Source organism: Parus major, chromosome 21, assembly GCF_001522545.3.
Source record: "Parus major isolate Abel chromosome 21, Parus_major1.1, whole genome shotgun sequence".
In the NCBI taxonomy this organism is placed as follows: Eukaryota; Metazoa; Chordata; class Aves; order Passeriformes; family Paridae; genus Parus; species Parus major.
Window position 1 is genome coordinate 7,259,205 of NC_031789.1, and position 14,194 is coordinate 7,273,398.

At 47.5% G+C, this 14,194-nt stretch overlaps 3 protein-coding genes across 4 annotated transcripts in view; 2 read left to right on the plus strand and 1 right to left on the minus strand.

The window, feature by feature from the left end:
- The first annotated feature begins 20 nt into the window (after nt 1–20).
- Nucleotides 21–2,190, plus strand: CENPS (centromere protein S). Its single transcript, XM_015648355.1, has 5 exons — nt 21–167; nt 257–380; nt 715–748; nt 970–1,036; nt 1,779–2,190. The coding sequence occupies exons 1-5, from the start codon at nt 36–38 to the stop codon at nt 1,932–1,934; spliced, it is 513 nt and encodes a 170-aa protein (XP_015503841.1). The 5' UTR covers nt 21–35; the 3' UTR covers nt 1,935–2,190.
- A 1,051-nt stretch (nt 2,191–3,241) lies between these two features.
- Nucleotides 3,242–7,316, minus strand: DFFA (DNA fragmentation factor subunit alpha). The gene is made up of 6 exons (XM_015648353.1): nt 7,070–7,316; nt 6,577–6,738; nt 6,331–6,461; nt 5,423–5,612; nt 4,889–5,043; nt 3,242–4,202 (listed from the first exon to the last, which is right to left on the minus strand). The coding sequence occupies exons 1-6, from the start codon at nt 7,164–7,166 to the stop codon at nt 3,999–4,001; spliced, it is 939 nt and encodes a 312-aa protein (XP_015503839.1). The 5' UTR covers nt 7,167–7,316; the 3' UTR covers nt 3,242–3,998.
- Nucleotides 7,317–7,377: 61 nt separating this feature from the next.
- PEX14 (peroxisomal biogenesis factor 14) overlaps nt 7,378–14,194 on the plus strand; it is a 67,160-nt gene continuing 60,343 nt past the window's right edge. Inside the window, exons 1-2 of one of the 2 annotated variants that reach the window (XM_015648352.2) lie at nt 7,378–7,433; nt 11,590–11,637. In XM_015648352.2, the coding sequence (XP_015503838.1) occupies nt 7,398–7,433; nt 11,590–11,637 (84 nt within the window). In that variant the 5' untranslated portion in view covers nt 7,378–7,397. The remainder of the gene's footprint in view (nt 7,434–11,589; nt 11,638–14,194) is intronic. The other variant, XM_033519348.1, reaches the window with a different exon arrangement.

Here is a 14,194-nt window from a genome sequence, read left to right on the forward strand (position 1 = left end):
CACGGCGGGGCCCGCGCCCCCCTCACAGCCCCGACATGGCGGCGGCCCCGCCCCGCGCGGGAAAGGCGGGAGATCGTGAGGGCGGCCATGGCGGAGGCCGGCGGCGGGAGATCGTGAGGGCGGCCATGGCGGAGGCCGGCGGCCACGAGCAGCAGCTGCTCGCACAGGTACGGGCGGCACACGGCGGGCCGAGCCGGCTTCGGGGGTTGGGGCGAGGCCGGTGTGTCACCGGCCGCCCCTGCCTTGCTCCCTGCAGAGGCTGAAGGCCGCGGTTCACTACACGGTCGGGTGCCTGTGCCAGGAGGTGGAGGAGGACAAGGACGTGCGGTTCAGCAAACAGAGCATCGCAGCCATCTCGGAGATCACCTTCCGGCAGTGCGGTACAGCGGGGTTACCTGCGGCTGCTCACCGCAGCGCCTGGGTCTGTGCAGGAGCCGTAGCTGGAGACACAGGGCTTCCAAAATCGAACTAAATGTCACCGGGGCATTCTCTTGCATTATATTTTTTTAAGTACAATAAATGCTAGTTCAACTTTTCAGACCTGATAAAAGCATTTAGATGTATGAGGGAACATTGTGTACGAGTACAACCTGCTTGTGTACGAGTGGTGCCTAATACCCAGCTATGGTCACCTCTCTTAATTGATTTGGATAACTTGTGTATCTCTTCCCACCCAGTATTTTAACATACATGACATCTTTGTGTTTTCTCTAGAAATCTTTGCAAAAGACCTCGAAATGTTTGCAAGGTACGCACTGATTGTTACAAAGGTTTAACTTTTTTTTTTGTTAGCTCCTAGATAGTCTTTAAAACGTGTCTTGTAACTCAAGCTTTAAAGGGCTTGGCTGGCTGCTTAAATAGTGTCTGTAAAGTGATGAAATAGAAATTCCCTGTAGGTGCTTTTTGATCTTGGCCTCTTATGGTCAGTGTTGGCAAAAATGTTAAGGGGTGTTTTTTGTGTTTATGCAGGCATGCAAAACGAACCACAGTCACTACAGAAGATGTGAAGCTTTTGGCTAGAAGAAGCAATTCTTTGGTGAGATGCACTGTATTTTCTGTCTTGCAACATTCTTAAACCAGTTAATTCCTAAAAGCATTTGAATGAAGGTTATACGTGATGAAGCAACCGTTGCATAAGAAGTTTCACTGTCTTCCTGAGGTAGATAGGCACAATCCAGTAATTTCTAAATTTTCATCTTATTTTGCTTCATGCCACTCTACCTCGTTGTGGTGAGGTGTAACACAGATGTGATTGCAGTTCAAGCAGCAGAGCTCTCGTTGCACCAGGCCTGCTGAAGTTCCAAGTTCGAAAGTGCAATAAGCAGACACAGCATTGTGAATCACTTTGCTTTGTTCCTGGTGTGTTTCTTTGTTGCAGCCTCAATAGCTTGAGTCTGCCTCGAGGTGCTGAGTTAATACTGCTCGAGCTGCAGCATTAATACAGGCACCACAGAATCATTTTATTCCCTCCTGTGCTGATCTATATGATGTTCAGTGGATTAAACTCACTGATGTGTTAAGACATGCCTGTATGTGGATCCATGAAAAATGCTTTCAATACTAATTTTACTTTTATGTAAGGAGATTTTTTCCCCTTCCATATGTGATTTGAAATACACAAGAACTTATCTGAGAAACCAAAGTAAATGTTTTTTGGAGTCTGTCATGTTTCTTGTAATAAGAATTTGCCCTGATAATTTCTCTTCAGTATTTCTTTCTAATGTCTTGTGAATTAATGAAGTTCCTCAGCAGAGTACTGATTAGCTTATTGTTCTCAGCTAAAATATATCACTCAGAAAAGTGAAGAGCTTGCATCAAGTAACATGGAGCAGAAAGAGAAGAAGAAGAAGAAGTCCAGTGCAGCTAAGGGAGAGAGAACTCCTGGGGAACAAGAAACAGCTGTGTCTGAAAATGAGGATTCCAACATGGCATGATTTATCTTTCGAGTAATGTTTCAGGACATTTTCTCTTACTATCCTAGAGAAACCAGACTTAGCTTATTCATCTTGCAGGCTAGCTCCAGTAATGAATCTTTAGGTTTTCAGGTGAATGCAACTGGATTTTTATTGTTCCAAAAATTAAGTCTGTCAGAATTCAGTAAGCTTACAGCCAAAATGCCTTAATTGCTCACAAAAGGTATCTGTTATTAAAATTAAAATACTTTAAATAAAGAGTTTGAAATAGACCATTCTCACTGAGCCATAACTCAGTATGTGCAACACCCTTCATTCTGCTACTTTATTTCTCTAGTAACTCTGACTTTTTCCTTGCTTCCAATTTTGCTATTTTTGCTCAGGCATTTTGCATATTTTGTTTTTAAGAAGCCATATCTCTCGCTCGTTGCCTTGACATGTAAAGTGTTTTTTGCTGTTTCCCCGCTGTGGCACTGCTGGGCTACAGTTGTCACTGCCAGTAATTCCCATTTTCAGGCGGCACCGTGGCTGCAGAGCAGCAGGCAGGGATCCCACGAGCCTCTGCTGGGCTGGCAGAGCCTCACCCAGTGCAAAGGAACTGTGTGAGAATGAAAATAATTAGTCAGAGGAAGCAGATTTCTAGGGGTAGCACAGGCATCCATGCGATTGCAGAAAGACCAGAACATAAAAAGCTTGTACTAAGTCCCTGTTCAGAACACCAGGAAACCTTTTTACCTGCCATGGCCTATAATGTTACAATCTGAAAGTGTATATGGGCAGAAGCAAAACTGACGAAAAGTTGCCTGCAAGCTTCTCCCGTAAGTCCAGTTAATTCCCATCTGGGTAGCTTCACCTGAAGGTAGCCTGGGTAGTTTTTTTTATCAGCTTTAAGTCACTAAACTGTTTAGAATATTTATTAGTTGCACTGTCTAACTCTGACTATGCCATAGTTAAGCTGTGCATGCAGTGGGTTCACCTGGATGCCTGCTGTAGGAATACTTACCCTGGGCCATTTAAGGCTGTGTTAGATCAGAGGATTTAGCATGCTGCTACAAAACACATCTGAACCTACTAAAACTTTCTCAGAAGTTTCATTTCACTTGTCTGATTTTTTTCATAGACATCTTCTGTTCTCATCTGAGAGATGTGCCAGGTGAGAGTTCAAGTGCAGTCATCATGATGAACACACATTCTGCCTAAACATTTTGGATAAGTTAAAGACAGTACTTCTGCAATTTCTTCACCCTCTTTCTCTACAGCAATACTGTATTTATCAGCCCATTCTTTAATTATAGCAGCTGGTGGAAATATCAAAACTAGTCCAACAGTAAGATTAAAAGGTTTTATTAATATTAGAAAAAAAAAGCTTTAATAAATTTAAAAATAAGCCAGTTAATACAAAAGCATCATGATGCTACACTAATGATTAGGAAAATAAGACAGCAGACCAAATGCAAGTCTTCTGTCACACAGCATTACAAAGCAATTATTTCCACCTTTACTGTGTTTTACATGATAGTTCTTACACAGCATCCAAGAGGCAGGAGTTCCTCACAGAAAAATCACTGAAGCTGAAGGACTTTGAATTTACTTTAACTGATTAAATCAGCGTGAGAATTCAAGTTCCTAGATCCCAGGCTGGAGCTTAAAGCCAGGCAGCAACTGGCTAACCTCTCTGCCCTGATCACTAACTGTGCCTCAAAGTGTCTTCAGAGATCCTCCATCCTTTTTACACTGAAAATGGAAGGAGAACAAAGTAAACAAACTGCCTGGGGCTTCAGGAGTTGTATCCACATTATCAGATGGAAGCTGCTGGCTACCAACCATGTATTGAAAGCCAAACACTTAGATGCTGTGCTTAGCAACACCATTGTTCTAGCATTCTGCAAAAAGTCAAAATCCCTTTGCTTACACAAATCAAATCACCAGAGGAGTTTAAGCCTCAGGACAATGTCCAGATTTTAGTTGCATGTGTGTATCTATAGCCAGACCACAGTATGACCAGCAAACTATGGTTCCCAGGATGTGTCTTTGTATTGATTCTAATGCAAAAGCAAAAGCTAAACTGCAAAGAGCAATGCAGTCTTATTTTTTGCGTTTTGCAGTGGGCCAGTCCCCCCAGGGAAGCGTTTTCTTGCCCTTGGATGTGCTCCGTAGGGAATGCAGAGTCTGCACTTGTCTGAGGCGCTTGGAGAGCTCCTGATCACAGGCTTCCTGCAGAGCTCCAGCTTTCTGCTTGTCCCACCCCAGAGCCGAGGCCAGCGCTGCTGCATCTTCCTTGGACACCAGCTGCAGCAAGACACATTGTTAACAGTCTTTTCTAGTGACACCCCGGCCACTAGCCCTCTGCTGACATTAACAACAGCAGGAAACAAAGTTTACTACTGGCACTTTGGAACTGGAGATCTTCCCAGCTTTCATCACCTATCCCGTGGGCTAGTGCATTTTCAATCATTTGTCAACACTCAGTGCTTGAAGCTCTGTTCAGGCGTTCAAAGGAAGAGAAAGCAGTTACATATTTTCTACAGCAGGGAAAATTAACAGTAGCAAGTTGACAGCTTAAAAGAACTCCTTCCTAAATGGTTACAGTTTAGCTAGACTTTCCAGTCTATATTTTCCAAAATAAGGAGGTTTTTGTTTTAATTTGGGATGTATAAAAGAAACACAGCTAGATACATAAGCATACAAAAAACCCCGAAGAACCGTGCTAGTAGGACTGCTGACTGATTTGTCAGAGACCAAACCCAAAATTACTTTGTGGCTTTTCAGAGCACAGAGTGTGTGGAACAATGTCAGCTGGCTGTTACAGAGGAGCTCCAAGCCAGGGAGAGTGTGACTGAGGAAGAGAAATTCATTAAACTTCAGAACTTTGAAACATATCTATTGACATGCAGCCTCCAGAAGCAAAGACAGAAGCTTCCCTTACAGCCTCTCTTTCAGAGGGAGACATTTATGGTTGTGTCATTCTCACCCACCTCTAGATCCTGACTGTCCAAGCAGAGCTCTGGAGCAGGTTTCTCTTTCAGAGAAGCAAGGACCTGGTCACTAAGTGCTGTTGTGACTGAAGTATCTCTGCTGCTGGTACCTGTGTCAACCACATCCATCTCCTTCCCTGGTGCAGCCTTAGGTTCTGAAAAGGAGCACAATCAGTACAGCCACTGACAAACACAGGACAGGAAAAGTACCCTGGACTGCTTTGATAGTTGTGAGATTAATAAAATATACATCCAATCTAGGTGCCTCCTGGAACTTAAGAAATCCATAATGTTAAGGAGGACTACAGGATCGAAGCTTTTCTCCCAGTATTCTGCTTTCAGGTTTTGTGAGAACTGTGACACAGCAGCAAGAGAGCTCTCTGGTCAGAGAATTCTTACACTAATTCTTACACTACACCTTCTCTTGCACCAACCCCATTTAACAGCAGCTGACCAAATTACTCACTCTATTTTATTTATTCCACTCAGCTAGGACTTGAAAACCTCCTTCTCTAGCATATAAATGGTTCCTACCTGCAACTTTGCTTAAGATACTGTCTTCAGTTTTCAAGGCCTCCAGGTAGAGTTCTAGGAGCTGCCTCGACTGACGCTCTTCTTCTCGTCTGTCCAGCACCTGCTGCAGAGTGTCCTGCAGCACTTGGATTTTGGTTTCACTTTGGGCAAGCTCTTCAGCCAGGTCTGAGCGTGGCACATCAATAAGCACCTTAAAACATTGAGAGGGGTCCCGAGAAACTCATTTTGTGGCACTTACTGCAGTACAAACAGAATGTACAAACCCTCCTGAAAACAAGCATGTTCCACAAAGCTCCTTGTCATAGCAAGTCTATGACAAAGAGTCAAAAGGCATCCAAGAAAGTGTGGAATCATGTGCAATTTTAATAGAAATCTGGAAAACTAATGGCAAAGCACTATTTCACAGTGCATGGAAATATTCAAAGGAAAGACAGTAGCCTAGCACCTGGGAAGCTGCAAACTGGGGAGGAAAAGGGACAGTTATTTTCATGCCTCACCACAGACAAGGTGTTGAGCAGTCAGAAACTTGAATCATTCAGCTCTGGAAAGTGACAGCAGTCACAAACCCCTCTGAAGCAGACAGACCTGGCCTGCTGCTCAGCCTCCCCTCTGGACATGTTACACAGGTGTCTGGCGTTAAGGAATGAGCCGACCTCAGATGCAATTTGGCCAAATCTCAACTCTTTCCCCTCCCAGAACTGGAAGAACACACAGGGAGGGATAGCTGGGGATTAAGAACACTCTTGGACACTTGAGTGTTTCCCTTCAAGGATAAGTTTGACTCTGGCAAGAGCCAAAAGCAGCAGCTGAATTAAGCCTGAGCTCTTGCTTATTGAATCTGTTCTCTACTGAGATAAATGGTTGATGGGCAGATGCAAGGACATGGACTGCTCATTTCCCCATTGTACCTGGAGGTCTTCTTCAGACATCAGGATGATATTGGACAGGTCATCCTTTAGCTGCCTGGCCAGTTGCTTCCACTTCTCAGCAGCACTGTCCACTTCATCCACAGACTCCGAGAGCCAGGATGTTCCACTGTCTGACACAAGAGTCACCAGTTTCATGGGTCATTCCTGATCACCTGACACTGCCTAACGTCAGTAGATGTATTCTAAACACGCCTCCCCTTCCATGCTTCCTCACTCACAGCATACCTAAGCTTTTGCTGGTCCATTTCTCATCCTTGGCCAGTGCCACAAATTTTGTGTTAGATGGCAAACACAAGAAGTAATCTTCATCATCCACAATGGTCCCATCTTCTGCCAGTACCAAGGTGACGGGTTCCCGGGCCTTGTCAATAGCCAGAACACCACAAGCTGCAGAACAGAAAAAATACTTAACAAAACAATGGAAGTGTCACAGCACTGCCCTTTTATTACCTCCAGCACAAAGGACGGGCAACTCTCAGTGACTGAGGCTGGAGACCATAACCTGTGTCCTTACAGTGTTGCACATTAGCTGGGGCTCACAGTGGGTCCCAGCAGGTCCCACAGGGGGTCCCACAGTGAGGTCCCAGCAGGTCCCATAGCGGGTTCTAGCTGGTCCCACAGTGAGGTCCCAGCGGGTCCCACAGCGGGGTCCCACAGCGAGGTCCCAGCAGGTCCCAGAGCGGGTCCCAGAGCGGGTCCCACCGCGGCCGCCGCTCACCTTTGTCGCGCAGCTCCCGCAGGCAGGACGCGGCCACGCCGTGCTGCTCCGGCCCGTCCCGCCGCCGCACCACGCACCGCTTCAGCCGCGCCGCCATCAACTGACGTCCGGCAGTGCCGCAAGGGGCTTTTCCAGGCAGGGCAGGCGCTGCTGCCGCGGGACCGGCGCGGCCCGAGCGGCCCGGCCCGGCTGAGGCCGGGCACTCACGGCACCGGTGCTGTCCCCGCGGAACGCATCGCTGTGCCGGCGTTCGACTCGCCGTGCCTGCGGCGCGGAGGCGGGGGCGTTCTATCGAGCGGTTGGGGATGGACTAGCCGCGCCTGGGAAGATGGCGGCCGCGGAGAGAGCGGAGCAGCCGGGGCAGGTGAGGGCGCCGGGCCGGGCCGGGGTCCCGGGGGTGCCGGGGGGCTCCGGGACCCTCCCCCGGGCACCGCGGGCTCGGTGCTGCACCTGGGCTCCGTGCCCTGTGCGAGCAGGGGCTGTGCGGGGCCGGCTGAAGGGTGTGCAGGCCGGGCCCAGGGCACAGGCGTGTTGGCATTGGGGATCCGTGTATGAAACTCATAAAGCACTTGAATAGGAAAAGAGTAAATACAAACACGGCCAGAATGAAAGGAGACACTGTGCAGCTGGGTTATAAAACCCGGGCTGAACTCAACGATCCTTGTGGGTCCCTTCCAACTCAGAATATTTTGATTTTCTGTGGCTAGTTAGACAGAAATATTGTCTCTGCCTTGCAAATGCGAGGGACGGAAGGAGATCCTTGAGCCAAGAGCATAAAAGAGCAATGTAAGTATAGTGATTTGAGTGCTCAGGAAACACTAAAAGCTTGGTTTTTTTTAGACTGGGATATGAAATGAATGGGGCAGCCACAGGAAAAAGAAGTGCGATGGAGTTGTATATAGTATATATTCTTATTTGCTTGAAGGCCTCCAAGCTGGATCCTGTGATTCTGTGGTGTAGGTGTGATGTAGGCTTCCTCTCACTCACTGTCCTGTTCATGATCTAGAGTCACTTGTATTTCACTGCAAGCTCAACCCACCTCAGATTCCTTGATCTCCTGGAGCTCTCTCATCTCACCACTATCCCAGACAGGTTCCTGAGTTGTGGTGCCAATGGGATTTGGTAAAGTGCTTTCAGTGCCCCCAGAGTCCCACTCCAGCAGCAGGAGGGGAAAGGTCTGTGTGAGCAACTGGGAAGAAAACAGAGCAGCTGCCAGTGGCACATTCTTACGTGCAATCACTCAAGTCTGCCCAGATTTGGCAAAATCACCATGAACCTCTCTGTTGATCCCTTTATTTTGGACTGAGGAGGGTGAGTTTGTGAGGAAGGCTATTGAACTGAAGTGAAGCAGAAATAAATTACATAAAATTGGTACTCTTAGCTAACCAACCCAGATCTGGGTTGTGAAAGGCCAAGTTACCACACTCACAGGAGGCAGGGCAGCTTTGCATCACCCAGGTGTTTTCATCAGCCCCAGTCTGAGGTGCAGGTGTTACAGTCCATCCCTCACACTTCAAGTGAATGCTTCCAGAATGAGGAAACCTGAAACAATCTGTGGCTGGTCCCTAAGGCACCTCAACAGTCTGCTGGGAGGGCAGTTTCTGAGACAGAAATCTGGTTGATTGGCAAATGTGATCGCCTAAAAAACATTCAGGTTCCTTTGAGTTTGGATATTGCATTTTCCCACTGCACACTTAAACTCCCCACATTTATGTTGCTTTACCTCAAAATAAGGTTGTTTGGAAGTGGGGAAGTCTTGCTTTTTAACAGGCCTCATAAATGTAGCCAGAGAACACTCTAGGTTTTAAAGGTAAAGATGAAGAATCAGATTCTGTCCCATTGTGTGCAGCAGTGCTGGATCCCCAGGCCAGAATGAGTTACTTGAACCCCTTCTGGTGTCTGTCTGAGGCAGGCATGTGAGGACCCTCCAGCCCGGCCTCTGGGCAGGGCACTGGTCAGAACCTCTGGGCAGGGCACTGGTCAGCAGCATCTGGGCAGGGCAGTGGTCAGCACCTCTGGGCAGGGCACTGGTCAGCACCTCTGGGCAGGGCACTGGTCAGCAGCCCCTGGGCAGGACACTGGTCAGCACCTCTGAGCAGGGCACTGGTCAGCACCTCTGAGCAGAACAGTGGTCAGCACCTCTGGGCAGGGCACTGGTCAGCACCTCTGGGCAGGACAGTGGTCAGAACCTCTGGGCAGGGCAGTGGTCAGAACCTCTGGGCAGGGCAGTGGTCAGCAGACTCCAGCCCAGCTGTGGGACAGGGCACTGGTCAGTGGCCCCCAGCCCAGCTGTGGGACAGGACACTGGTAAGCAGCCTCCAGCCCAGCTGTAGGGCAGGGCAGTGGTCAGCAGCCCCTGGACAGGGCAGTGGTCAGCAGCCCCCAGCCCAGCTGTGGGACAGGGCAGTGGTCAGCAGCCTCCAGCTCAGCTGTGGGACAGGGCAGTGGTCAGCAGCCTCCAGCCCAGCTGTGGGACAGGGCAGTGGTCAGCAGCCTCCAGCCCAGCTGTAGGGCAGGGCAGTGGTCAGCAGCCCCCAGCCCAGCCTCCAGCCCAGCTGTGGGACAGGGCAGTGGTCAGTGGCCCCCAGCCTTGGCACGCCCCAGGAGCTGCTCTGTGCTGCAGGAGCCTCCTCTGTCCCCTCGTGTGCCAGTCAGGGGGTGTGGGGCTGCTCCTGCTGCCCCAGCCTGGCCATGCCTGCTGGACAGGACAGGTGTCCCCAACCATCAGAAGGTGTCCCAGCCCATGACAGGGGTTGGAATTAGAGGATCTTTAAGGTCCCTTCAACCTAAACCATTCTGTGATTCTGTAACTCTACCATGTCCTTTGGGTCTTACACTGCTGCACATTCCTCAGGCAGAACTCTGAGAAGTGTTCAGTGCTCTCACATTCTGGGGGCTTGGATGGAATTTTGAGACAGTCTTATAGCTTTGCCTGGAAAAAGGGGATGTGACTGAAGGTTATAGAGTACAGTGGGTGACTTTTCAAGGAGACAGTTTTGGAATTAAACAAAGCAATGAAAATATCTTTCCAAGTCTCACAAAATGTAGATACTGCTTCTCTTACACAGCCATTGCAGTTTTGACACTGTTGTCAATGCTTGTTGAAAGTTATCCCCGTTGCACTCCTAACGTTTAGGGAATTTAATAAAATACTTGCTTTCCGCTGCTGGTGATGTTTGTTTATTTATTGCCAAGCTTTCAACATGAGGCCCTGAGTAGTGGCACTGCCTCACTTAACATGTTTATGTTTGGGCCCCATCATGTTTGCTATTACAAATCAAGTTAATTTAGATGCTGAAAAGGGAGTGTCAGATGTCTTATGGCTTATTATCTATTTTTCTTAGTTTAATTTTCTCATTCTCATGAATTAATATATTGCCTCAAGCAATGTGGGGAGAGGGGAGTACTGCAGCTCGAATCAAATCATCTATGTTGATAGAATTGTGTTCTAAAGGCAATAAATATTTCTACCAGAGATTTTAAAATACCTTGTTTTGTTTAGAAATTATATTCCTTGGGCCTGTAGCAATGTCTTTACTAAAAATAAGCAAAAGAAAAGATCCTGTCTCTCTGTTACTGTATTTTTATAGTAAGAGAAGAGCAAGATGATGGTGTAGCCTGTGAACAAGACAATGAATTTTAGATTTGTCTTGGCTATTGGTGTTTCTTAATGCTGAATACTTTGCTCTGGGAATTTCCTGAGGATGTGAATTCAGTGGTGGATCCTTCCCTTCCCTTCCTTCCCCGCTTCCCTTCCCTTCCTTCCCTTCCTTCCCTTCCTTCCCTTCCTTCCCCCCTTCCCTTCCCTCCCTTCCCTCCCCTCAGGTTGTGGCAAGCGATCCCAGAGAATCCCTGCCCACCTGTGAGGTCTGGCTGGGTCCTGGTGCTGATCCTTATTGGGAAGCAGATGAGTTACAGTATATTTGAGTTTTTGGCACCCTCTTGTGGTAAATACTTATTTTATCTATATTATTTTTGTGTCTTTTTCAAATGGGAAAAATAAATACTGAGATACTTTGAAGGTTAGGTATATGCGTAAAAATGAGGACTACAATTGGAGGACAAAACTTAATCTCTTAATTATGTGTGGGAAGCAAGGATAGTCCTGGTGACAGTTTGTGAGGTTTAGGTAAATCGTGGTTGTTTAGAAATCTTCAGAAGAACGGTTCAGAAAACAAAGGGTGCATTACTGGATCCTGGAAATGGGAGAAGTATTTAAGAAATTGTGTTTGGGTTACCACTACTCTTATACCATCTCTCAGGACTCTTGCTGGCTTTTTACTGCTGACTCTGAAAATCAGTTCTGCAGATTCTGTTAATTCCCTTCTTTCAAATGGGGAATTAATACTTTTTTCTGTGGATCTGACCTTTTTGTCTTCGGTACTCCACAGAACTGGTGCTGATAGCACAGACAAGCGTGCCTGCCCAAGCGCTGCTGTCGGGATCCTTGCAGATGGGTGTTTCTGGTGGTGTCCATGCGGTGGCAATGTCACCTCACTGTTTGTGTCTCTGCTTCACAGGCTGGCTCCTGCCCTGCCACTGAGAGCGCCGCGTCTCGGGAGCCGCTGGTGAGTCCCTCCAGAGGCAGCACAGCATTTCTTGTTGATAATACATGAGTTTTGTCTTTGCCGCATCATCTTTCAGCGTTTGTTCTGCTTTTGTGAGGAGCCGGTGCTTTGTGGAAAAGGGCTGAACAGCAAGGTGGCCATGCTGTTCTGAATTCTGTGCGTGGCCACAAGCTCCCTCGAGCTGGGCTGAGACTCGGGCTGAGCCAGGGCCTGTCCCAGCTCAGAGCCTCTCTAGGGAAGAGGATGAGGAGAGCCCCGTGCAGCAGACCACAGTGCTGTACTCTCACAAAAACCCCTCTGCTGCTCAGAGACCTCATTCAAGCTGTCTGCATATTCAGAAGCACTCAGAGTGAGCTTAGAAATATTTGTCAGCTGGCAGTGCATGTAATCCAATGTTTTTACTCTAGAAGCATTTTGGAAAGGGCTCTGGGATTTTTTGTGTATGAGGATAACTAAGAGGACCCTGTTTTGTTTGCTCTTTTATGGTGATGGAGAGTGGGAAGTGAGCCACTACTCCTGGAGCTGCAGTATATGGTTTTTTACAACCTTGTTTTTTTTTTCCTTCCTTCCTCTTCAGCCATCTATAAGTCAGCCAAAACCTTGACAAAATTCTTAGCCAGTGCTTTCATCCTAAATATATAAATCTCTAAATTTCTTCTCAAGGCAGATTCTAACATTAGCTGTAATTAATTTCTTACTGTATATGTGACTGCAGAATTTCTCAGAGGAAGCATATAGCAGTTGTATATCTTTCTGTTTGGGTGGATATTCTTATTACATGAAATTATTTATGCACTTCAACATAAACTTTACTCTCATGACGGTGAGTCTAGCATGTGAGCTAATTAGAGCCCTCTGAAAGGAAGAGGTTTCCTTCTTATTTTTTCATTAACTTTTTAAAAATAATAAACTCTTATGGTCTTTGTCACATTTGTTTAGGAATTCACGTTTGTTTAGGAGTCATTATTGCTTCCATCTGCTCCTCTGTAGACGCCTTATTAAATGAGCAGCTCAGCTCTGTGAGCCAGATGACCTGACTTCCACCATCCTGCTGTGGCTTCCCTGTGGCCAGGATCGTGCACGCTGCCTTCCACACATGCAGGACATCCTGGCCCATAAAGCAGGCTCACAGGCACATGGTGCCGTGTCATAAAAGTGTTTAGGGAAACAGGGGAGAACGTGGCACAAATCCAGCAGTCTGCTCTGTGCCCCAGGGTATCCTCCTGGACTTCACATTTGGTGGGAAGCACTTGAGGAGCCCAGAGGAGGCAGGAAAGAGTCTCATGACCAAATTCTGCTCTGCACCCCCTCAGCGTTTTTGACCTTACTGGTGAGTGGAAGGATTCAGTGCTTCGCAGGACAGACCTGTTTGGATCACACCAGCACACAAGAATGAGAAAGCAATAGAATTAAAACAGCTTATATTGTATCAGGAGAAGTTGTTACAGTCTCAAGCTAGTTTTGTGTTGGATTTGTGATTCTGATGGACACTATCCTGCAAAGTGCTTGTCGTGGTTTTAAATGCTGCACCTTGCCCTGTGCATGGGGACATTGTCTTCTGCCTACCCTGGAGCTCTGCCTACAGCCTGCTGCTTTCAGCAGGAACCCAAGAGAAGCCAGGATTCCTAGATGTTTGCACAAGGACTTCAGCATTCTGCAAGATCCTGTAGCAGACCCAGTCTGACACATCAGATTGTATCCCACATTTCGGTCTTCCAGGGTACCTTGCGAAGGTTTATGGCCTTCCTGAGGCCCTCAGAACGCAGCCCTACAAACTCATGTCACAATCCAAACTGCTCTTTCTCCTGCCCATTTTTGATATTTTGAGCCACCAAACTGGAGACTCCACAACCATGCCATTGATCCCTTGAGTTATCCAGTGTCCTCACAGTAAAGTGTGCCAGCTGAAGAGCACTCCCTGGCAGGAGGTCAGAGTGCTGGAGCAGCGAGTGGGAGGGCTGGGGACAGCCATAATTCCTGCAGCAGAGCGGGCACTCATTTCCCTGGCTGTCGGTCGTGGCCCATTAAAATCTGCCTCAGTGGGAAGTGTAACCTTGTGTTCACAGAGTGTCAGCATCTCGCTCTGCTGCTGTTTACAGCCACGTTTGTCATCGGCAGCGCGGGATCAGCTTCTCCTTGAGTCCGGCTCATCTGAGCACTGCTGCGTCCCTGCTGCTTGGAGCAGCCTCCTCTGATAAGCCTCTGAACACTTGTGGAATTGGAATAGGTTTGTTTTTTTACAGCCACTCAAAGCAAAGTCCTGGGATGTGCAAAGGATGTACTCACATAGGACAAACTCTCTTTCAGTGAGGTTAAGCCAGTAGAAAATGAGGAATCTGTTTCCTTGGTCTAATATCTCTCCAGAATGTATTGAAATCGTCTGTTTAGTTCTGTTTCTCGCTACCAGAGTCCTGTAGCTTTTTAACCATCCTGTGCTGTTTTTGAGGTGTTTTCAAGAGCTTGAATGTTTTTGCTGCTGGCCTTTGATTTCTGTCCAATCTGCTGCAGCCTAAACTGCAGCTCTGAAGGCTGTGCCTGTAAGAGCCTCCAACAGGAA

Coding starts and splice junctions, on each gene's coding strand:
- DFFA (XM_015648353.1), bottom strand. CDS start 7,166: ATGGCGGCGCGGCTGAAGCGGTGCGTGGTGCGGCGGCGGGACGGGCCG. Junction 6,739..7,069: donor GCGGGAGCTGCGCGACAAAG/GTGAGCGGCGGC, acceptor TCTGTTCTGCAG/CTTGTGGTGTTCTGGCTATT. Junction 5,613..6,330: donor TGTCTGAAGAAGACCTCCAG/GTACAATGGGGA, acceptor CAATGTTTTAAG/GTGCTTATTGATGTGCCACG.
- CENPS (XM_015648355.1), top strand. CDS start 36: ATGGCGGCGGCCCCGCCCCGCGCGGGAAAGGCGGGAGATCGTGAGGGC. Junction 168..256: donor AGCAGCAGCTGCTCGCACAG/GTACGGGCGGCA, acceptor TGCTCCCTGCAG/AGGCTGAAGGCCGCGGTTCA. Junction 749..969: donor GACCTCGAAATGTTTGCAAG/GTACGCACTGAT, acceptor GTGTTTATGCAG/GCATGCAAAACGAACCACAG.